The following is a 22,678-nucleotide window of genomic DNA, read 5'->3' on the forward strand; positions in this document are numbered from 1 at the left end:
TAGCTTTCACTTTGTTGGTTGTGAAAAAAATATATTGCCATGTATATGCAAGTACAGGATTTTACACTGGTGTAGAATTGCTAAGTAACAATGTAACTCTTCACTGGACCAATGCCAAGGGATTTGCACCATTTTTGTTTATGTTGCTTTCACTCACCTGCCTTGTTAGTTATAGCTACCCTCATAGACAAGGCACCATCCCTTCTTGTTCTGTTTGTACTTTGCTATTGACTAGTGACATTGCTCAGCCTCTTGTGTGCCTATTATTGAATGGTGTCGATGAGCTCTGACGAGTTTGATATGAGTTTGATAGTTAAATTTCTTCTGGAGGAGTAATGTGTGTATGCATATTAACAATAATGTGGCCTGTGGAGATTTTTCTGGGGTAAAGAGTAGGGCTTGCAGCATCAAACTAAACGGAGAGAAACTTGAAGCAATCCCACTGAAATCAGGGACCAGACAAGGCTGCCGCCTTTCTCCTTATCTTTTCAATATTGTACTTGAGGTACTAGCTCGGGCAATTCGACAACATAAGGAGGTCAAAGGGATACAAATTGGAAAGGAGGAAGTCAAACTATCATTATTTGCAGACGACATGATCGTCTACCTAAGTGACCCAAAGAACTCCACTAGAGAGCTCCTACAGCTGATAAACAACTTCAGCAAAGTGGCAGGTTACAAAATCAACTCAAGCAAATCAGTGGCCTTCCTATACTCAAAGGATAAGCAGGCTGAGAAAGAAATTAGGGAAATGACCCCCTTCACAATAGCCACAAACAGTATAAAGTATCTTGGGGTGACTCTTACCAAACATGCGAAAGATCTGTATGGCAAGAACTTCAAGACTCTGAAGAAGGAAATGGAAGAAGACCTCAAAAAATGGGAAAACCTCCCATGCTCATGGATCGGTAGAATCAATATAGTTAAAATGGCCATTTTGCCTAAAGCTCTATACAGATTCAATGCAATACCCATCAAAATCCCAACTCAATTCTTCACAGAGTTAGAAAGAGCAATTATCAAATTCATCTGGAACAACAAAAAACCCAGGATAGCTAAAACTATTCTCAGCAACAAAAGAAAATCTGGGGGAATCAGTATCCCTGACCTCAAGCAATACTACAGAGCAATAGTGTTAAAAACTGCATGGTATTGGTACAGTGACAGGCAGGAGGATCAATGGAACAGGATTGAAGATCCAGAAATGAACCCACACACCTATGGCCACTTGATCCTCGACAAAGAGGCTGAAAACATCCAATGGAAAAAAGATAGCCTTTTCAACAAATGGTGCTGGTTCAACTGGAGGTCAGCATGCAGAAGAATGCGAATTGATCCATCCTTGTCTCCTTGTACTAAGCTCAAATCCAAATGGATCAAGGACCTCCACATAAAGCCAGACACTCTGAAGCTAATAGAAAAGAAACTGGGGAAGACCCTTGAGGACATCGGTACAGGGAGAAAGTTTCTGAACAGAACACCAATAGCGTATGCTCTAAGAGCAAGAATTGACAAATGGGACCTCATAAGGTTACAGAGTTTCTGTAAGGCAAAGGACACCATCAAGAGGACAGATCGGCAACCAACAAATTGGGAAAAGATCTTCACCAATCCTACATCAGATAGAGGGCTAATATCCAATATATATAAAGAACTCAAGAAGTTAGACTCCAGAAAACCGAACAACCCTATTAAAAAATGGGGTACAGAGTTAAACAAAGAATTCTCACCTGAAGAACTTCGGATGGCGGAGAAGCATCTTAAAAAATGCTCCACTTCATTAGTCATTAGGGAAATGCAAATCAAAACAACCCTAAGATTTCATCTTACACCAGTCAGAATGGCTAAGATTAAAAATTCAGGAGACAGCAGGTGTTGGAGAGGGTGTGGAGAAAGAGGAACACTCCTCCACTGCTGGTGGGGTTGCAAATTGGTACAACCACTCTGGAAATCAGTCTGGCGGTTCCTCCGAAAACTGGGCACCTCACTTCCAGAAGATCCTGCTATACCACTCCTGGGCATATACCCAGAGGATTCCCCACCATGTAATAAGGATACATGCTCTACTATGTTCATAGCAGCCCTATTTATAATTGCCAGATGCTGGAAAGAACCCAGGTATCCCTCAACAGAAGAGTGGATACAAAAAATGTGGTATATCTACACAATGGAGTACTATTCAGCCATTAGAAACAATGAATTCATGAAATTCTTAGGCAAATGGATGGAGCTAGAGAACATCATACTAAGTGAGGTAACCCAGACTCAAAAGGTGAATCATGGTATGCACTCACTAATAAGTGGTTATTAACCTAGAAAACTGGAATACCCAAAACATAATCCACACATCAAATGAGATACAAGAAGAAAGCAGGAGTGGTCCCTGGTTCTGGAAAGACTCAGTGAAACAGTATTTGGCAAAACCAGAACGGGGAACTGGGAAGGGGTGGGAGGGAGGACAGGGGAAGAGAAGGGGGCTTACGGGACTTTCGGGGAGTGGGGGGGGGGCTAGAAAAGGGGAAATCATTTGAAATGTAAATAAATTATATCAAATAAAAAAAAAGACAAAAAAAAAAAAAAGAGTAGGGCTTGGAGATGTAAGGATATAGTCAATATTCAAGGCATGTTTTGGAAGAAGAAAACCTTGAAGGTTCCTAGGAAAACTGAGAATTTCACATAATACATGTTTCACATAATACAATGTATATTTTATTTAAAGACTATCTAAAAATATTTCAAATTATATTCCCCAAAATAAAAACACTGTTGAATATTGGGTTCATTTTCTTTTAGATATTTAGGTTTTATGACCCACATGTTTCTATACCAGTTCAGTCTAGCTGTTTCCTGGGATGACTCCCAAGCTGGGCAGCCACAGAACTAAGTTTTTTATAAGAGGATTCACAGAAGCTGATTTCCAGCAAAGCCTGAATAAATTTCAGTAGCAAGATGCTATAGACATAGGAGAAGGAGTCGTCAGACCTGGGCTCTAGTCCTGCTTTCATTAATTCCCGGGGAGGGTCACTTACTCATCCTTATAAAGGGGAAAGTGATGCAACCAGAGGCTCACAACCCTTCCATCTCTAAACTCACTAACTTGGGCGTGTGCTCTGCAGGCTGGGCCGCCGAAGGAGAACCATGAAACTCTGCAGAGAGCTCTCGGACTTGGTGGTGTACACAAACTCCGTGGCAGCCCAGGATATTGTGGATGATGGTAAGGCTCGAGAGTCTCTCACCCAGGTCCACGTGTTTGACTTTTCCGCCATTGGTAGTTCATGCTTTCACTGACCAGGACATTCCTGCTCTGCGGGACTGTCTAGGACAATCTCATTTGTCAGGAAAATGATAGCTTGCATGATGGAACTCACATGTCTCACATGTGGGTCTGTGTTGATTATTGGTAGGTGTCTGATTGCCTGGAAGTTGCAGAAATTTCCTACAGGGTAGAAGATTTTATTGTGAGAAAAACAAAGGTATCATAGCCAGGTCTTACTCCAGGACCTGAGCTGTGGATACCTGACCTACCTTCCTAACCAGGTCACAGATGGTCCAGCCATTTCAAACGTGAATGACCAGGAGAAGGAGTAAATTAATTAGCTACAACAATATTCTGGAGAGACCATATTTTCTCATTAAACATTTTGCCTTTGAATAAAGTGGTTTGTTTCACTGGCTGAAATTTTAACAAAAATAGACATGGTTCCTTGTCATTGGTTCTCATAGATTTTCATTTCTTCTTTTTTGAAAAAGAGTATTTATATATGTTTATGAGTGTTTTGCCTACACGTGTGTATGTGTACCACATGCATGTTTTGTGCTTGCTGAGTCTAGACATGTGTATTAAATCCTTTGAAAATGAAATTACAGGTGAATGTTAGCCACCATGAGGGTGCCGGGAATCAAACCCAGGCCCTTAGCAAGAGCTCTTGACTCCGCCTTCTCTCCAGCCCCGTTTCACTGTTTCCAACCAAGTCAACTACGTTAAGCTGAGAGGGTCCAGCCTCAACCATGCTCATTTTTGAGTCTCCCAGTTGCTCGTTCCTTGTCTTCACTTTGAGTCCTTTACCAAATGTTTATTGGGGTACAACAGTCCATTAAGCACTTCAATCAATGTTAATTTTAGTGGAAGTGAAATGGAAATCAGAATGTCCACTCTTTCAGCGGTGTTAGCACAAAGATGGCAGCGTGGGACAAGGCCCTCCTCCTCACAGACCTCAGACTCTTCACTCAGTTCTTTTTATCGGGCACAGTCCATAAGTACATCTTCTTCTATTCATTGAAAGATGACTTTTCTTCCACCTATATTAGAATTCCTTCTTAAAGCAATGTCTATTATACAAAATTTAAATAAACACTATCTGTAAGAATAAGAGATGCTTCCAGATTCTCAATTAGCAAGCCGTGCTTTCTAATAATGACTGCTCCGTGGCTCTCAGATTAATACAGGAATTGGCTGAAAGGAGTTGAAGGTAAAGCTGGTTGACAGAATGACAATGTTGACTGATAAGTTCCTTTGGCAATCATAAGCCTAGTAACTTTGGGAACATAATATTGAGTACTTTTTACCTCTGAAACTTACCTGGTTTGTTTTTTACTTTTTTAAAAAAGACATAAAATGAGCAGTACTTAATTAGTGCATTGCTCATTTTTATGTAAAACAACTCAATTCCATTAAAATACTAACTGATGTGAGCTTAATAAGCAAGCTCATCTTAATGATAGCATAGTGCATCTGTTTATGTGGAGAATCAGAAAAGATGACTCAGATATTGATGACAGTGGCACTCCATAAGAACTGGGTTTGTAGTAAGTATATTTTCTCCAACTCTGTTCAAAGCTTTCCCCATCAGAACTTGTGCATACATCCAATTTAAGTTTTGTTGAGATGTGCAAACTCTGTTCATGTGTTCTGTCAATAATATATATTAATAATTATTTTCAGGAAAGGCCCATGCTAGAGAAATCACTAGGTTAAGAACTAAAGTCTTCCTGTCTCCTCCTTCTGAGCTCTGATGAATCCAAGTTCCAGTTGTGGAGTGCCACCACTTCAGTGGCTGGCTTTTAACACCTAGGGAGTGTAGCCCCAAGGACAACAGGTACCTGACCAACCACATTGCCAACAAACATGCCAGACATATAGTCTGAGCGCAGCAACTTATATTCTACTCCTTGTTTCTGTGGAGTGAGACACTCCCCTTGTTTGAATGAGAACGAGGCTCTGTGCACGTCTGCTCTTTATTCTGGCTGACTTTTGCTGTAGCTTTTGCTGTAGGCACGGGAGTAAGCATTTGGAGCCCAGGATATGAGGCTTATGAAAGTGTGTAGGATTGTAGCTCTGTGGCATTGTAGAGAAGCTTCAAGAGAAGGATAGAGACAACATGGGGGATTTTAGATGTTTGAAGTTTTACTTCACATTACTTTTCTTCCACCTGGGTTTGGATTCGTTCTTAAAACAATGGCCATTATACAAAATTTAAATGAGCACCATCTGTGAGAATAAGACAACCCTTCAGACTCTCAACTAGCAAGCTATGCTTGCTAATGATGACTGCCTGTGGCTCTCAGATTGATTCAGGGATTGGCTGAATGGAGTTGAAGGTATAGCTGTAGTCATAATCTTATCTGTAGATTCCGTATTGACAGTGTTTTATAGTCCAAGAAGAGACCTAGGTACAGGCCCCATGCATTTTCACTTCTGTTTTAGTATTTTATAAGCCTGAATGGATGGACAAGTCTTCTTTGTTTCTTAAACATTACTATTTATCTATTTCTTTCATAGTAATTAGAGACTGGGTATAGGGCCTTGTATGTGTTAAGAAAATGCTCTACCACTGAGTTATGTCCATGCATCTTTTCTTATGTTGATTTTAGGACAGTATTTAGGTTGCCTGAGATGGCATTGAACTCACTTTCTAGTGCAGGAAATCCTTTAACTAGGAATCTTTCCTTGGCCACCCAAGTTGCTGGCATTTATAGGCCTGCTCCACAGGGACTGTCTCTCTTATGCCTCTCTTCCAAATAGGTTCTGATTGGTTCCATGAGTAATCAAAACACCTTCAAAACTTAAGTTTTCTTCTTAATCAAAGTGCATTTTTCCTTTGTTTGATTAGACCCCTAATGTTGTCATCTAGTACATGTATTTGATACATGCTTTTCATATTTTTTCATTTTCATGCATCCGTGTTGCTGCTTGTATATGTCCAGCATGCACATTGTGCTGGGCACACATAGGGAGTTCCAAGCCCCAAGGACGGAGAGGCCTGAGGTTTATGTTGCAAGCATCTTCCTTTGCTCTTCTGCTTCATTCTCTGAGGTGGGGGGGGGGACTCTCGGTCAAACCTAGAGCCCACCACTAAGGCTGGTTTTGCTGGCTAGATTACTGTGGGGCTCCATTGTTTCCACATTCTCAAGCTGCAATTATAGACAGGCCACACACCCACTCAGCATCTGTATGGGCTCTGGGTATCTGCACTCAGGTCCTCATAGTTGCATAGCAAGTGTGCCGTCAGTCACTGGGCAGGCTCCCCAGCCCTGCATGTGAGGTTTTAATCAGCATCTTTAATGTTTGTCTTCATGGTGTCAGAAGTAAGTTGCATATGCAGTTTGATTTATTCACTGTTACCTGTCTCTTTGCCAAAGATGTTGTTTACATCACATACAAATAACATTTTGTCCTGCCTCTTCCTGCTGACAGGACATGCATCAATGAAACAATTGAACTCTAGGAGAATTTGGGACCTCACAATGGGGCACCTTGGCAAATGAAGTTCTTATATGCTTGCATTGGTAACAGAGTTCTGAGAATGGAATCTCAGGGTCTTTCTTGGTCAGGAGTTGGTTATACTGTGCTTTTGTAAATAGCAAATTTTGCTTAAAATTTTGCTCATACCTATTTAAGTTTGAGCTAAAAGTTTCTGTCTTTAGCCAGATGCAGCATAACTTGTCAGGCAAAGATGCTCTACCCTCTTGCTCCAACAAGCAGCAGAGTCTCAGTCAGTTACAGTGGCTCCTGTCCTAAGGTTCAGACAGCATCCATGAGCTGCCACCAGCCAGGGTGCCTCTGAGTTCTGTTTTTCCCATTACTTTCTTTCTGTGGCTCTATATATAACTTGCCATGTAGTAGGTTAGTCATTCGTATCCCATTCTGGTTCTGGGTGGTTTAATTTGTGAATGGTCTTTGGTGGATTTAATGTCTACAGTCGTTAACTTAGCAAGTTGGACCCACTTCTTTGGGCAAGGGTGAGAGGGTTGACTTTGATGCATTTAGCACTTTCCCTATTTCTTTGTCTTCCAGGGACCACAGGGAATGTGCTGTCCTTCAGCGAGACTAGAGCACATCAAGTGGTTCAGCAGAAGTCAGAGCAGTTCATGATCTACAACCAGAAACAGCTCACAAGGATTTACCCCTCTGCCTACCGCATCGATTCCAGCAACTTCAACCCTCTGCCCTACTGGAATGCAGGCTGCCAGCTAGGTGTGTATGACCCGAGAGGAGTGGTGCTCTGCCTTCTCTCTCCACCTTGCCAATTGTCAGTTGTTTCTAATCCTCTCAAACGTTCAATTTTCACAGTGGCTCTGAACTACCAGTCTGAAGGGCGAATGATGCAGATAAATCGAGCAAAATTCAAGGCAAACGGCAACTGTGGCTACATTCTCAAGCCCCAGCAAATGTGCAAAGGTAAGTACCAGCTTCATAGCTGCATCTGTCGTAAACAGCAGCAGATGATAACCCATGATGTACATGCTTATTATTATCATTATTATTATTAATGTGGGCATGTATGTTTAAATATATCTAGGAAGAAGACAAATGTATGGAGTCTTTTTTTCTCCTTCAATTATTATGGGCCCCAGAGATGGGCTTAAGTAAGGTTATCAGACTTCATGGCAAGAACATTATCCACTGAATTAGAAAATAAAGGGAAGCCTTAGATTTTTCTAAACCTGTTTTATGTTGGGTTCTTAAACACTTCAACCTCCCTCCCTTCTACCGCACTGACCAGAGGTAGGGGAGGAAGAAGATTAATAGGAAAAGGAGTTGTGGACCTGTTTAGTAGTAGTTCTTTGGGGGTGATTGTTGGTTTTTCTGTGCAAAGGTCCACCTGCCTACTCCACAGTACAGGCCACCAGTCTGCCCGCTGCACGCTGGCCGCGCGGGCTGCAGGGATGCGGTGGAGATGTGGACCGCAATGAGATACACCAGGCCAAACAGTTCCACATGGGACTTTATTTAAGATGGGGAAAGTGGTAGCGGGTGGGAAGGAAGAAGAGAAAGAGAGAAAAGAGGGAGGGGGAGAAACACTGCCCGGTTATATATATATATACACGGGTGAAGACATAATTACAGGTAAAGGTGGGCCATTGAATTCTGGGTATATGGCGGCTGTTGCCTTGGCAACAGACCTATACACTGTCCTAATTGTCACTTTATGATGTCACAAGCCTCGCAGGTCTCGGTACCTACAGTGATTCCACTATTTGTTATCAGGATAGCAGTAGTCCAGTACAATAACAAACACCAAACACAAATCAATAGCAGAAGCTTGATCCAGCAGAAGCTGCAAGGCTCTACCAAATCGTTAAGAGTCAGGGGAAGTGGCGAGAACCAGCCAGAACAAGAAGGTCTTTGGTGCGCTTCTCTCAATGAAGACCAGCAAAACCCAGTGAAGCCCAGCGAAGCCCAGCCGTGCAAGCACATGCTCACACTGCTCATGGCGTCCATTTGTACTCTTTGCAAACATCACCTGCCCTCTCAAGCGTCAGCTCCAGAAAAACATCACATGATATCTCCCACCCCTGTTGCAGTAAAACATCTTCTCACATGTCTGCCTCAGCAAAAGGCCGCATGCCTTCTCATGAGACTTCCACAAAAACACCACATGACACGACTGAGTCTCCAAAGAAACCAGAAACTTCCACTTCAATAACATTCCTCTTTGCATAATTTCAGGTTTTCTTTCTTTTTCCTGTATTTTTTCTAGACCCAAAATAGCTTAGCCAGTTATTGGAATCTGATTCAACTGTCTTCCTTGATGCCACAGGCATTTGAAAAAATTATTTATCTGAGTCACATTTGCTTTAAAGTAGCCCATCCCCTGGCTCTTGGGAACAGGGAACAATAAAACCATATTCTGAAAGTTTCTGCTGCTGCTTCTGCAGAAAATGGCATTGATGGTTACATGAGAATTTCTTCGTTCTACCAAACACTGTGATAACTGTTACTGTTGGTCCTCTGATTGACAAACTTAAGCTGTGTGTGGGAACTTGTATGGTTATGTATACACCTGTGTATATGTGTATATGTGTTCCTACGCTACTGACCTCTGTTTTTCTTGGCCTAGGGACATTCAACCCTTTCTCTGGTGACCCACTTCCTGCCAACCCCAAAAAACAGCTCATACTGAAAGTGATCAGCGGACAGCAACTCCCCAAACCCCCTGACTCTATGTTTGGAGACCGAGGCGAGGTAAGCTACACCTGACTTTCCAGCTAGTTAAGTTCAAGAAATCGTCTCAGTGTCTTTAGCGGAATGTATGCTTCTGTGTGTTGTGGGTGTAGATGTTTATGAGAGGGCAGGAGGGAGTTTATAAGTGAGCACTGACCTCCACTAATCAGGCCGGAGCTGGTTTTCTGTCAGTCACAGAGTTCTTGTCTCTACATATTACCTGTTTTGTAGGTTTGAAGGCGTGATTCTAGCGCACAGTTCAAAAGTGGAGCCAGTGCTAAAGTCAGAATGTAAAGAACAAAGGCTAAGGTCCTTGTTGACAAAAACATTGCCAAAAGCGTACTTCCGAATCCCACATGTCCTGCAGCCTTCCTCACTGCTGCCTCCTCTTTGGCTTCATGCTTTGTGGCCACGTGCCACTGTCACCAGCTCTGTCCCCTTGTTGCAGGATTACAGCTGCCTTTTGTTTTCTCCCCACGGTGAGCTGTGTCTCCATGCGCTACTCTCAGGGCTGACCCATCGCTCCACATTCTCTGCACTCTAACCTTCTCAACCTCCACATCTGGATCTCATGGTTGGGGCCACACAGCTCTGCAGCATCATACCACAGTGAATAATTCATCAGAGCCGTCTGCAGCACTGTGCCATGCAGTACTGAGCACACACACGTCGCCTTCTGGGCCTCATCCCATATTGGCTCTCTCCAACCTCCCTGCACTTATTAACAGATAGCACAGTGCCCTACCTCTCAGGCAGGAAAGCATCCGACACGGTCATTGCCTCCATATCTGCTGCCCCGCCTCCCACGGGCTCATCACTGTTTTCCTTTCCTGCTTTTACCGCCTGCCCTGTGCTCAACAGCAGGAATAGTTAATTGGTATAACCAGAAAGCGTATGCTTACATCTTTATGTCTGAAGAAACGGATATACATCTCCTATGTCTCTCAAGCTTTTCATTTTGAGAGGTCTTCAACCCTTATAAAGTTGCAAGAATAGTACAATGAATGTCTCTTCTAAATTCACTAATTCAATTAGTACATTTTATAACACATACTGTGCTCTGCCCCCATATATACATATCTTATATAAGTATGTTGGGGGATATATGTTTGCTTTCCTTCAAAGTCATTTGTGACTATCTCACTTTTGATGAAGAACAAAGGCGTTCTATAAAACTATAGCAAAATGCAATGTTGTCAAATGTAACACCTATATCCCATCTGTTTGTAGCATCCTTAAATTGTCTTATTTTTTTCTTTTTAAACTCAATCACATGCAGTTTAAAAACTTTTTATTGCTATTTTTCTTTATCCTTCTGTGATACAAAATGATTCTCTAAAATCAAATTGATTTTATGACATTGGCATAATGTAGCCCTCATGGTAGACATTTAGGTTGCTTTCTATGTTTGGCCTGCACTGTGATTGCAGCTTCTCTGAGGTTTTGAGCATGGATGACCCTCTCACTTTAGTTGAGTATGCTCCCTAAACTGAAATTGTAGGTTCTTTGAGTGAGAGTTTGGGTAGCGTTAGCAAATATTGGCAAAGAGAATTTAATGTTTCAATGCCACCCTTCACTCATATATCTAAATATGGCATACCTGATTCTATAATTTTTTTTTAAGTAAGCATGTAGTAAAAATCAAGTGTTATTGAAATGTGAACATTTGGCTAGTTTATTCTCAGAGTAATTAACATGAGTGCATGTGACACTAGTCATAGCACTTTCTCCTTTTTTATACAGATCATTGACCCTTTCGTTGAAGTTGAAATTATTGGGCTGCCAGTAGACTGTTGCAAGGACCAAACTCGTGTGGTGGATGACAACGGTAAGGTGGCAGTGTGTACCCCCTGAGGAGGTGCACTGCCATGTGTACACTCCCCACCCCTGAGACGAGGTATGCTTCAGTGTGTACACCGGAGGAGGTGCTCTGAGCTGTAGTGTGAAACCCTCTGAGGGGGTGTGCAGCAGCTTCAGTGTGCAGGGACAGGGACAAGTATAGTGTTTAGCAGAGCAAACACTGGTGTGCAGCAGGGACAGGGACAAGTATAGTGTTTAGGAGAGCAAGATGGCTGAGAGCTGTAACTGCCATCTGAATGTGTGTTAAACACATTGATAAAAAGTCACTTGCTTTCTAAGTTTCTGGTTCCTTTCTGTAAAAGGAAGTAAGTGCTATCACACACAGGCAGGCACTCAGGAGGAGTCAACCACTCAGCTCTATAAAAGGCTTCAAGCTCATGAAATAATGACAGACTGAACATCAGAGAGTCTCCTGCTGAACAAAGGAGATTCTCTTTTCTGTTTACTTTGTAATGAGCTCTGAGTGACTTCTGCAACTAAGAAAGAAAGGTTATACAGAGAAATATGCCAAACTTGGGTAAACATAATGCCTTCTCGCCGCCGCTGAAATACTGGCCCCTCACCATATTTAAGAAATGATTGTGCCAGGCATTCTGGCACAATCTTTAGATATTTTTATGCTCAGATAAACAACAACAACAACAAAATCAAATATTGACAAGAACAAAAGCTACTGAACTTAACAACTGATGAGCTGGGATTGATACATCGTCTATTTTGATGATGTTATTGTGATCAAGACTCCTGGGACTCTTTGTAAGTCTTTCTATTGCAAGGCGTGCCTGACATCTTAAAGCCCTGAGCTCAGACCTCAAGTCTTTCTATTGAAAGGTGTGCATGACATCTTAAAGACCTGCACTCAGAACTCAGGGAAATTCTTTTAGTGTGTTATTTATAACGTGAGGTGTGTGCTCTCATAAATAAGTTTCCTCGATGCTTTCGTTTCTGAAGTCTACATGTTTAATTAATTCCTCTTGGCTTTTGTTCTTGTCATTGTTTGTCTTTTTGAACATGAAACTATCTAAGGATTGGGCCAGAATGCACTGGCACAGTCAGTTCTTACATATGGTGAGGGGGCCAATATTTCAACAGTGGCGAGAAGGCATTACATTTACCCAAGTCTAGCATATTTTTCTGGATAATCTAATAAAATTACATTTTGTGTTCTATATGTGACAGGTATTATTTCATACATATTTTCTTAATTTAGAGTAATAAATATTCTAAAAATAATTGGAAGTCAAGGTTATCAAAATATTGAAAAATCAGTGGCTCATAGGAAGACCTTGAAGAAATGTTAATTGTTCAAAAGTGGGGTGAACCAATGAGGAAATAACATTCTTTTAAAAAAGACTTGTTATGTATACAGAGTTCTACCTGCGTGTATACTTGCACAGCAGAATTGGCCATCAGATCCCATTACAGATAGTTGTGAGCCACCATTTGTTTGCTGGGAATTGAACTAAGGACCTCTGGAAGAACAGCCAGTACTCTCAACCTCCAAGCCTTCTCTCAAGCCCCAGGATATAACACTCTTAGAGAAGTCCTTCCTATGTTGGATTTTCTCAGAACTTAAGAAATTATTCCTTCCTTTCTTAGTTGCAGAAGTCACTGAGGCTTATTACAAAGTCAAACAGAAAAGACAATCTCCTTTGTTCACTAGGAGACTCTCTGATGTTCAGTCTGTCATTTCATGACCTTGAGGCTTTTTATAGAGCATAGTGGTTGACTCCTCCTGAATGTGTATGTTTGATAGAACTTACTTTCCTCTTTCAGAAAAGAAACTTTCAAAATGGCAGACTTTTTAGTAATTTTTTGTAATTATTTTGCTGGAGAAAATTTTACTAAGAAGTGAATGCCATTTGTCCTTTTGTATTTAGCCTTCATGCATTTTCCATTATGTTAATAGTACTGAGGGAAGTCATTATGAATGAAATAGGTTTATAAAAAGAGCCCATGGTTTTAGAGGCTGGAGGTCTAACCAACATGACACTGGAGTTCGTAAGGGCTGCTCCCACTGATTCCAATCATGGCTGGTGGCATCATGTTAGGTTTATGTGTAAGAGATCACATGGCAACCCAGATACCTGAGGAACCTGGAGGTAGACAGGCTTGCCCTGTAAGAGCTCTAGTGGGAACTCAGCAGCATTTGATATGGAGTCATCAACGTTTCCTGGGCATAGGATCACAATGGGAGGACAACCTTACACTTGGCTCTACACCATAACAGTTACAATGGGTGAGAAGATTGCCACTTAAAATTATTAGGGAACAAACCACATGTGAGCTATAGCAGTCTTTGAACCAAGGCATGTGCCCTCATTCATTTTCAATATGTATGGAAATGCAGTTCTTGCTTCATGAGACAGAGCACAATCCAAGTTGGGACTCTCGCTCACTGTACGATGTCAGACACACTTCTTTGAACAGCAATTCTCCAAACTATAATGAGTTACAAATGCTTTTGGACTTTCAAAAGTATAAGCATATGATGCTTGCACAAATTTGAAAAATTCTCGTTTGAAACTTGATAAGGTATGTTTGTTTTTCTTACTTAAACAAAGCAAGTTGGGTGTGGTGGCTCCTGTCTAATCCCAGCATACGGGAGGTGGAGCTAGGAGGATCGTGAGTTCGAAGCTAGCCTGGACTACTGAATGAAACCCTGTCTCAAAAAACACAAAACAAAGGAAACCCACAGCACTTGACCTGCTAAACGTGTCTCTGTAGGAATTAAGTAGGACTATATACTAGAGGATCAAAAACTATAAGGTAGCTTATGAATAGGAAGAGACCCTTTGATAGCTGAGTAATACAATCCTATCAGGGGGGCAACTTTCTGTAACATTTCTGCTAAAATACTGTTAGAATACTACTATCATTTTTAAGCTAATTGAAGCATTTTAATGACTATTAAGAAGCTTCCTGATACAATGGGGCTTCAGGGATTAATAGAATCGATGCGATAATTTACAGGCAATTTTTCTACCAATTATTTTCTAACAGTGGGGTAAATTCAGAGGCTTTATTTTAGCAGGGCATCCTGGAGAGGCTTGGGCATCTTCATGAATTTAATAAACATTACAGGCAATTTTCACTGTCTGCTCTACCGACATTGCTGCTAAATCATTTCCAGCCAAGCCCTTTGCTTTTTCTGATTTTTGTTTTTCCCATTTCTTGAAGGATTTAACCCTGTGTGGGAAGAAACCCTAACTTTTACGGTTCACATGCCAGAAATAGCTTTGGTCCGGTTCCTTGTGTGGGACCATGATCCTATTGGAAGAGACTTTGTCGGACAAAGGACTGTGACCTTCAGCAGCCTCGTGCCTGGTTGGTACAAGCTAGTCTTTTACCTCTGGGTTGCCTATTCTGTCTGTTTGTTTTCTACTGTATGGGAGGAATATCTGGGTCCTAGAATATGCTGGGTTAATCTTTTCTTTTTGGAAGATTTAATACCTGACTGGGGAAAACAGGATATTCATCAAATTTATTATATGACATATGACAGATGTGATGTCACATGGTGTATAAAATGTGAAGGATGATAGTTAAGACAGATACTTAATTCTCTTGCCCTCTCTGGAAAGCCAAATACAAATTCAACTGAACTAGCCAGTTCTTTTCCCCTTTACAGGGTACCGGCATGTCTACCTGGAAGGACTCACAGAAGCATCTATTTTCGTTCACATAACAATCAATGAGATCTTTGGAAAGGTGAGAAAGATCAGAGAATAGGCATACAACAACAATATGGACCTCGTGGAAGTTACTGATTCCATAAAAGAAATGTACATTTGACAAAGTATTTTTTGTGGGTGTCTATCAGGAGCTCAGTGAACTCAGACATCCTTCCAGCCATGTCTACCCGTGTTCCTCTGTCTATTCAGGGGTATGTTTGTTCCTTCCTCCTAGGGGTGCTGTCTATGTTTAATTGAATTCAGAAGCCTGTCACACTTTTAGGCAATCATTTTGATGGCAAGAATGAAGAACATTAAAGTTTAAATGTTATTGTAATTCTAAAAAAGGTGCACTTTCTACAGAAGGAAATGTAGAATCTCAGAGGTGTATTGAATGCCCTATATTAGTCTAACTGTGATCCTAGCCATGTGTAGGCAAGAAGCATTCATATGGTACAACTGTAATTTGAAAACCACAAATAAAGTGTGAATGGATTTAAAAGTACCTACAGAAGAACTTGAGAGAGAAAAAGAGGAGGGACGTAGAAGGCGGGTTAGGATGAACGGAAGATGATGAGGGAGGGGGAGAGAGAAGGAGAAGGAGATAGGGAAGGTGAAATCAGAGGGAAGGGAGACAGAATTTCACTAACAGGTTTCTGGTTCTGCCTAACTTTCTCTCTTCACTATGGAGGGGGGTGGTGCTTTGCCCACCGGCGGGTGGCCGTCTGGTCATGCCAAGTGCTAGAGACTCAGGCCCTGCTATGGATTTTCAGGACTAGGTGTGACTTGGAGGGATTATAGAATGTAACAGTGCCCAGGTTGCCCCATGCTGCTTGCTACTGTGGTCTGTGCTGCCTTGAGCTTCTCCAGGGTATTGGCATTCTCTCGGAGTTCACCTCCCCACCCATGTGTTAACTGTGAGGTAAAAATAGTACCTGCTTTATAAATAAGTTTGTTATTCTCTGAAAGTTGCCTGGCATGGATCATTGACTAATTTCAGTATCATTGTGACCACCAACTGGGACCTGAGTTGGGTGGGTAGGTTTAGCCTCCTATCAGTCAGCAGAAGGGAACAAAATGGCTTCTATTTCTGATGTTGAAGTTAAAGCCTTTCAAACTTGAGTTCCTATTTACAAAGCTTGTCGGGCTCTTTCTGTTAACCTAAATAGAGTCATATATAAATGATTTGAAGATAATTCCTGGATTCTAGAAAGTCCAGTATAATCATATAATATCTCTAGCTCACATCAGGTGGCAGAACACCAGGATTTCTTTAAAACTTAGCCAAGAAATAAAATACAAATATTCTATATGATTTTTGTTTCATTCCTAAATAAATGATCAATTTTGAATCATTTGTTATGTTCAATGTATGTATGGGATACGTTGAACAAGGAATGAACAGAAAAGAAAATTATTAGTAACGGGATGCACGTTTTTCTTTTATGCTTACTGGTACTGCCTATTTGAATGAGCCCAAACTGTGTTCTCTTGTGTTTTTGTTTTCTCCCCTGCAGTGGAGTCCTTTAATCCTCAACCCCAGTTATACCATATTGCACTTTCTAGGAGCTACAAAGGTAGTTTTTCAGCATGGCCCTGCACTCGCAGTAGCGTGTTCTTCTTAAATGGCTGTGGTGGCATGCCTCCTCACATCTTCCCATCCTCTGCTTACCATGAAACACATTCGCTGTGCAGGGCCGCTCAAGTCCTATCCGTTTCTTACCTATGGAAACTTCCCACCACCTCATCATCTCTGGGTAGGAATGTTCTGAAAAGGTTGGCCATGAAATCAAAAGCCTGCATTCCTCCCATAATAAAGTTGATGAGATGTGTGCATGTGTGGGCCCACTGTGAGCTGCTTTCTTGTTTTGAACATCCTTCAATCAATGGCTATAAAATTTCACTTCATAGTCATTCTTCATGGAGCTGTCATCTCAAACACAAGTCTTTCTTAGGATGGTGTGTGCTTAACTTGTGCTTGGTCCTTCTGTGTCCTCAGAACAGACAGCTGCAAGGCCTGAAGGGGCTGTTCAATAAGAATCCCAGGCACGGTTCTTCAGAAAACAACTCGCATTATGTTCGGAAGCGATCCATTGGAGATAGGATTCTGCGACGTACAGCCAGTGCTCCGGCCAAAGGCAGGAAAAAGAGTAAAGTGGGCTTCCAAGAAATGGTGGAGATAAAAGATTCTGTCTCAGAGGCTACAAGAGATCAAGATGGTGTCCTGAGAAGGACCACACGGAGTCTGCAAGTACGCCCTGTCTCTATGCCTGTTGACAAGAGCCTTCTGGGGGCTTTGTCGCTGCCCATATCTGAAGCAGCAAAAGACACAGATGGAAAAGAAAACTATCTGGGTAAGGTGCTTTCAGTTTCTCTAAGCTGCAGTTCTCTAAGCCCCAGTTTCCATTATGACAGTAGTATCATTTTGCAATTAAAATGTCCTGAAAAAATTACTGTTAATTCTATGCAGGAAAATTTTAATCTTTGGGTAAGAAAGTTAAAAAATGGCCTTACCATTTCCATGTGTGGGGAAGGAGAACACCAGGTAGAAGAGCCTAGAGCATGCCAACCTGAGAGGAAGAAGGAACCTACAAAATATAAATATAGTGTTGGTTTTCTTAGTGGTGGCATATTTGGAACAAGGACAAGGGGTTTAAGGAGGTATTGTACTGAGTTCGTCCCAGGGATGAATGGGCTTTTCTGGCCTTGAATACAGCTGCATTCCTTTTCACCATTAAAAACGTGTGGTTGGAAGGGTTCAAGGTAAACAGACACTGTTAAAGCCAGTCATCATCAGTCCTGCTTGGATGTTTTTTCTTCCTTAGGATGTGGTTTAGGCACTGTGGTCCCACCTCCCTACTCTGGACAGTGGCGGGGGAGAAGGCTGTCCAAGGCTATTGCTTGCTTGTAGGCTCTACAAGTGTAGGAATTAGGCGCCATCTTTTTTTCCTAAACTTGGACTGTGAAGGGCTCATTTGAGCAGCTTGATGATGCGCAATGACCACGTTACAAAGTGACAGAGAGCTCTTTAATTTGTTTTACTGACTCCTGTTCCTATTCCAAAACTGTGTCTATTGACTGTCTTCTGGGATTATCTCAAACAAGTAGAGTGTACTACCTTGTCTTTGCATTTAAGTAAAATTAGTCTTTATCGAAACAATATAACTTCAGTAACTTGTTTTTCCACAAATGCTGTTTTGCTTATATCGGTTCTTATTGTAAGATGTTCTAGTGAGAAAAGAAAAGCCAGTTCTTAAAGAAAAGCCAGGGGAGAAACCAAGCTTGAAAATTTCCTAGTTTGTATGGTCCTGGAGTCTATCCAGCTCCAGGAAAATGCTGGAAGTTTTGCTAAGTGTAGTGTCAGAGAAGAGAGAATATATGTGGCTTTAAATTTATTTTTAAAAGCTATTTCAGCAAAGTACAGTTATGTTCAGTAGAGATCTGTACTAACTAGTCTTCTAACTGGAGAAGATGCTAAGTCAAGACATGAGCTGGGAAACAAGAGAAAGAAAATGCTTCTTTCCTACATTTAAAAAGGCATAAAGACTAATTACATGCATTAACCTTACAGAAAATATGGGATGATACGTAATCATTGCACTGATCTGAGATACGTTACAGAAAAAAAAAAAAAACTGAGAAGAAATCTGAATACAAAAGTTCTAAATAGGGGCTGGAGAGATGGCTTAGTGGTTAAGAGCACTGACTGCTCTTCTGAAGGTCCTGAGTTCAAATGTCAACAACCACACGGTGGCTCACAACCATCCATAATGAGATCTGATACCCTCTTCTGGGAGTGTCTGAAGACAGCTACAGTGTACTTACATATAATAAATAATAAATAATAAATAAATCTTAAAAAAAAGTTCTAAATAATCTGTCTCTATAAAAGTAGCTGCTTCTGAAAACAATGTCATAGAATATTTAATGGTTTACAATTTGAGAAACTTAATTTTTTTAGATGATGAATAAAATTTTAGTGATGAGAAAGTATTTTTGTGAAAAATTCTTTTTTTTTTTTTTTGGTTTTTCGAGACAGGGTTTCTCTGTATAGCCGTGGCTGTCCTGGAACTCACTCGTAGACCAAGCTGGCCTTGAACTCAGAAATCCACCTGCCTCTGCCTCCCAAGTGCTAGGATTACAGGCATGCGCCACCACCGCCCAGCTGTGAAAAATTCTTTATTCACATACTATGACTTTGAAAGAATTAAAGGACAAATAATCAGATAAAAAATTGAACACTGAGCATCGCCTTAGCACATATCCAAAGGGATGCAGTATTCTAGACTGCTGCGAATTGTATGTTTTTATAATTTCCCTTAACATCTTACTTCCACCTTGTAGGAGAATGGGGGAAGAATGCAGCATATGGTTTTGTACTGAAGTAAAAAAACTATTATCAAAAGAATATTAGCTATCAGCAGTGACTTGGAATTGATGACTGATTATCTTTTCACTTTAAGCCCATAGATAAAAATAGTTTTGTACCTATTGTACCTTTTAACTGTGTTAGAAATTAATTGGTTAGGTAAACAGTTTTCCAAAATGTCTTGTTAGAATTCTCTCCTTTGTGGTCTGCCTGTTGCTAATACATGTGTAACTTTGAAAGCTGCTAGTGTCTTGTTTACAGGTACCATAGTGCACTGTTTAACAGAGCTGTCTTGTTCTGTTTTTGTTGCCATGCTTCTGTGTAGTACAGATCTGAATAGGAAACAGCGTAAGGTAATCCTCACCTTGAAAGCATAGCAATTCATTGACATTATCTGGACAATGAATATTACATCCTCAGCTGATGTAATAGACATTCAAAAGGAAGCCCAATGAAGTTCCTGTAAATATATTTCACCATTTATCCATCACACAGACACTGTGTTGCAAAGTTCTGCTTTTCCATAATTATATTCTGTCACAACGTAAAACCTGATTTGCATTCTCCATTTGTCTGTGTCAAGACAAACATGACTGTCCCAGGGCCCACATAAAGTGACACACTTTACCTAAAATGCTGTTTGCTTTATTTAGCAGAGGACAAGGTTGATGGAAGAAAGGGAGCAGCAACTATAAAAGACCCATACTTTTCAAATTTCAACAAAAAGTTATCATCCTCCTCCAGTGCGCTCCTCCACAAAGATGCCACCCAAGGGCCAGCTGCCAGTGTATCAAACCCAGAACAGTGTGGAGGACCAGGTGCAACGAGTGGGAGGATCAAACCAAATACGACAAATGATTGCCAGGCAAACCACGTTCCCCCAAAATTCCTCTCTCCAAGGAAGCATTTGGCGCTTGATCCTGCATTGAAAGAACTGCAAGATCTGCATGGAATGTCAACCGACACAAAGGAGCACAGTGAGGGCTTCGCGGGAGGGAAACGCGTGTCTGGAAGCATTCTTTCTCAAAGTTCTCCGGATGTGGAGAACCGGGAAGGCAGCAGAGCCAAGGGTGGAGCTGCAACATCCTTTTCTCTCTCCGATGTCTCCGCGCTCTGTTCTGACATCCCTGATTTACATTCAACTGCCATCCTACAGGACACCGAAATTTCCAATCTCATTGATGACGTGACTTTAACAAATGAGACTCAGTCGGGCAGTTCCATCTCAGCACTGATTGGCCAGTTTGAAGAGAGCAACCACTCGGCTAACGTTACTGTGGTTTCTCATCTCCTTAGCACCAGTGGGACATCAGGAGGTGCCCCTTTGCCGATCTCACTGGGCCTCCAAACACCCTTCAAGCATGGTCTTTCCCAGGGGAAACACAAGGTCTCCTTCTTGTGTTCATCTCCTGAGCTGAACAAGCTCTCCAGTGCTGAGACCTCCAACCTGGCAAGTAACACAGTTGCTTGTGGAATAATTGGTTCTCCCATTTCTACATCAAAGCCAGGTGATGACCCTTCTGATAAAGCCAAGACGAGGGTCATGGGAAGCAAGCTGCTTGGGTTCCCTGATGCTTCTCCTGGTCAATTTCCCAAAAACCCCACCTGTGGAGAAGACCATAGGCAAGTGGTAAACAGCCCTGCTCTCTCCATGGAGTTGGCCATGGAAGATGTAATTGCCGACCCCGTTCTCTGTATAAATTCTGCAGAGAGCAGTCTTGTGGAAATTGATGGAGAATCTGAAAACCTGTCTCTAACAACCTGTGACTATGGAGAAGAAGCTTCGAATCAACTTGTTTCTCCTCTAAAACTTCAGCAGAGCCAGGAGATGGTGGAACACATCCAGAGGGGCTTGAGGAATGGCTACTGTAAAGAGACTCTCCTCCCTTCTGAAATATTAAACAATATTCCAGGTGTCAAAAATCACAGTATTTCTCATTTAACCTATCAGGGTGCTGGCTTTGTGTATAACCATTTCTCAAGTTCAGATGCAAAAACGAACCAAATCTGTGGGTCCCAGCAGCCTAGGACTCCAGATATGCATGCCCCCACACCCACACCGTCAACACACGCTCCTTTGACTGCTTTGAAACTGCCAAGTCCATGCAAATCCAAAAGTCTTGGAGACTTAACATCAGAAGACATTGCCTGCAACTTTGAGAGCAAATACCAATGTATTAGTAGGAGTTTTGTGACAAATGGCATTAGAGACAAGAACATGACTCTGAAGACAAAGTCATTAGAGCCTTTAGATGCCCTAACCGAACAGCTCCGGAAGCTGGTGTCTTTTGACCAAGAAGACAGCTGTCAAGGGCTGTACTCAAAGCAGGATGTCAATCAGTGTCCCAGGGCATTAGTCAGAAAGTTGTCATCTAGAAGTCAGAGCAGAGTGCGCAACATTGCTAGCCGTGCCAAGGAGAAGCAGGAAGCTGGCAAGCAAAAAGCTATGACCCAGAGCACCAGAGGGGGAGTGGTTCTTAGAAGTAAACCACCAGCTCCTGCCCTGGCTGTGAACCGTCACTCCACAGGCTCCTACATTGCAAGCTACCTGAGGAACATGAAAGATGGTGGCCTGGAAGGTCGAGGCATCCCAGAGGGAGCATGCACAGCCCTTCGCTATGGCTACGTGGACCAGTTCTGTTCAGATAATTCAGTTCTGCAGACCGAGCCAAGCAGTGAAGATAAACCCGAAATCTATTTTCTTTTGAGGCTATGAATTATCTAAAGCTGCATTTTCATTGTTTACATGATATTCTATTGGGTGTTAGATTTTTTTCCATTATCAGTAAATATGATGCTGGGCTTTGAAATGATTTCCAATTGTATTTTTAAACTTGTATTCTGGTCTCCCTTTGCCTCATGCATTTGTATATAGATTCTGTGACGTTTCCCAGGAATCCACGATCTGTCCCCCAAGGTGTTGTAAACTATGTCAGTATGAAATGTGTGCATGCCCTCCATGTGGAAACTTCTCAGCAGGTCATAGTGTGCATATATTAAACAAAAAAATGTGTTTTCCCTGTGTCCTCCGATCACAGTCCCAGAGGCTGTCACCGTTACTCACTAAGTGTTGAGCTGATTAAGATTAAACTTTGAAAACCACAAAGGGATGGGTTCTTTATTTGAAGCTACATTTTCCTTCTGAATTGAGAGACCCAGATTCAGTTTTATAATCCACTTAAAAGAAATGTTTTAAGTGGCTACATTGCCCTTTATGATGTCCACATTCCACCCTAAGTAGGAATTCCATGAAGATGGATAGCATCTTTGCAACCCCTAAGGCCCCCTTTAGAATAGGCTGTGAGGAAGAAAGCAAACTTCTGTATATAA

The 22,678-nt window shown here is 41.7% G+C and overlaps 1 protein-coding gene across 3 annotated transcripts in view; it reads left to right on the plus strand.

The window, feature by feature from the left end:
- Plch1 (phospholipase C eta 1) overlaps window positions 1–22,064 on the plus strand; it is a 183,929-nt gene extending 161,865 nt beyond the window's left edge. For 2 of the 3 annotated variants that reach the window (XM_052180407.1, XM_052180408.1), the window contains exons 14-22: window positions 3,117–3,214; window positions 7,295–7,474; window positions 7,571–7,678; window positions 9,342–9,466; window positions 11,189–11,273; window positions 14,486–14,632; window positions 14,937–15,016; window positions 16,979–17,333; window positions 20,002–22,064. In XM_052180407.1, the coding sequence (XP_052036367.1) occupies window positions 3,117–3,214; window positions 7,295–7,474; window positions 7,571–7,678; window positions 9,342–9,466; window positions 11,189–11,273; window positions 14,486–14,632; window positions 14,937–15,016; window positions 16,979–17,333; window positions 20,002–22,064 (3,241 nt within the window). The remainder of the gene's footprint in view (window positions 1–3,116; window positions 3,215–7,294; window positions 7,475–7,570; window positions 7,679–9,341; window positions 9,467–11,188; window positions 11,274–14,485; window positions 14,633–14,936; window positions 15,017–16,978; window positions 17,334–20,001) is intronic. The other variant, XM_052180409.1, reaches the window with a different exon arrangement.
- The last annotated feature ends 614 nt before the right edge of the window (window positions 22,065–22,678 follow it).

The sequence above is a fragment of the Apodemus sylvaticus genome, chromosome 4 (genome assembly GCF_947179515.1).
Source record: "Apodemus sylvaticus chromosome 4, mApoSyl1.1, whole genome shotgun sequence".
Classification (NCBI taxonomy): domain Eukaryota; kingdom Metazoa; phylum Chordata; class Mammalia; order Rodentia; family Muridae; genus Apodemus; species Apodemus sylvaticus.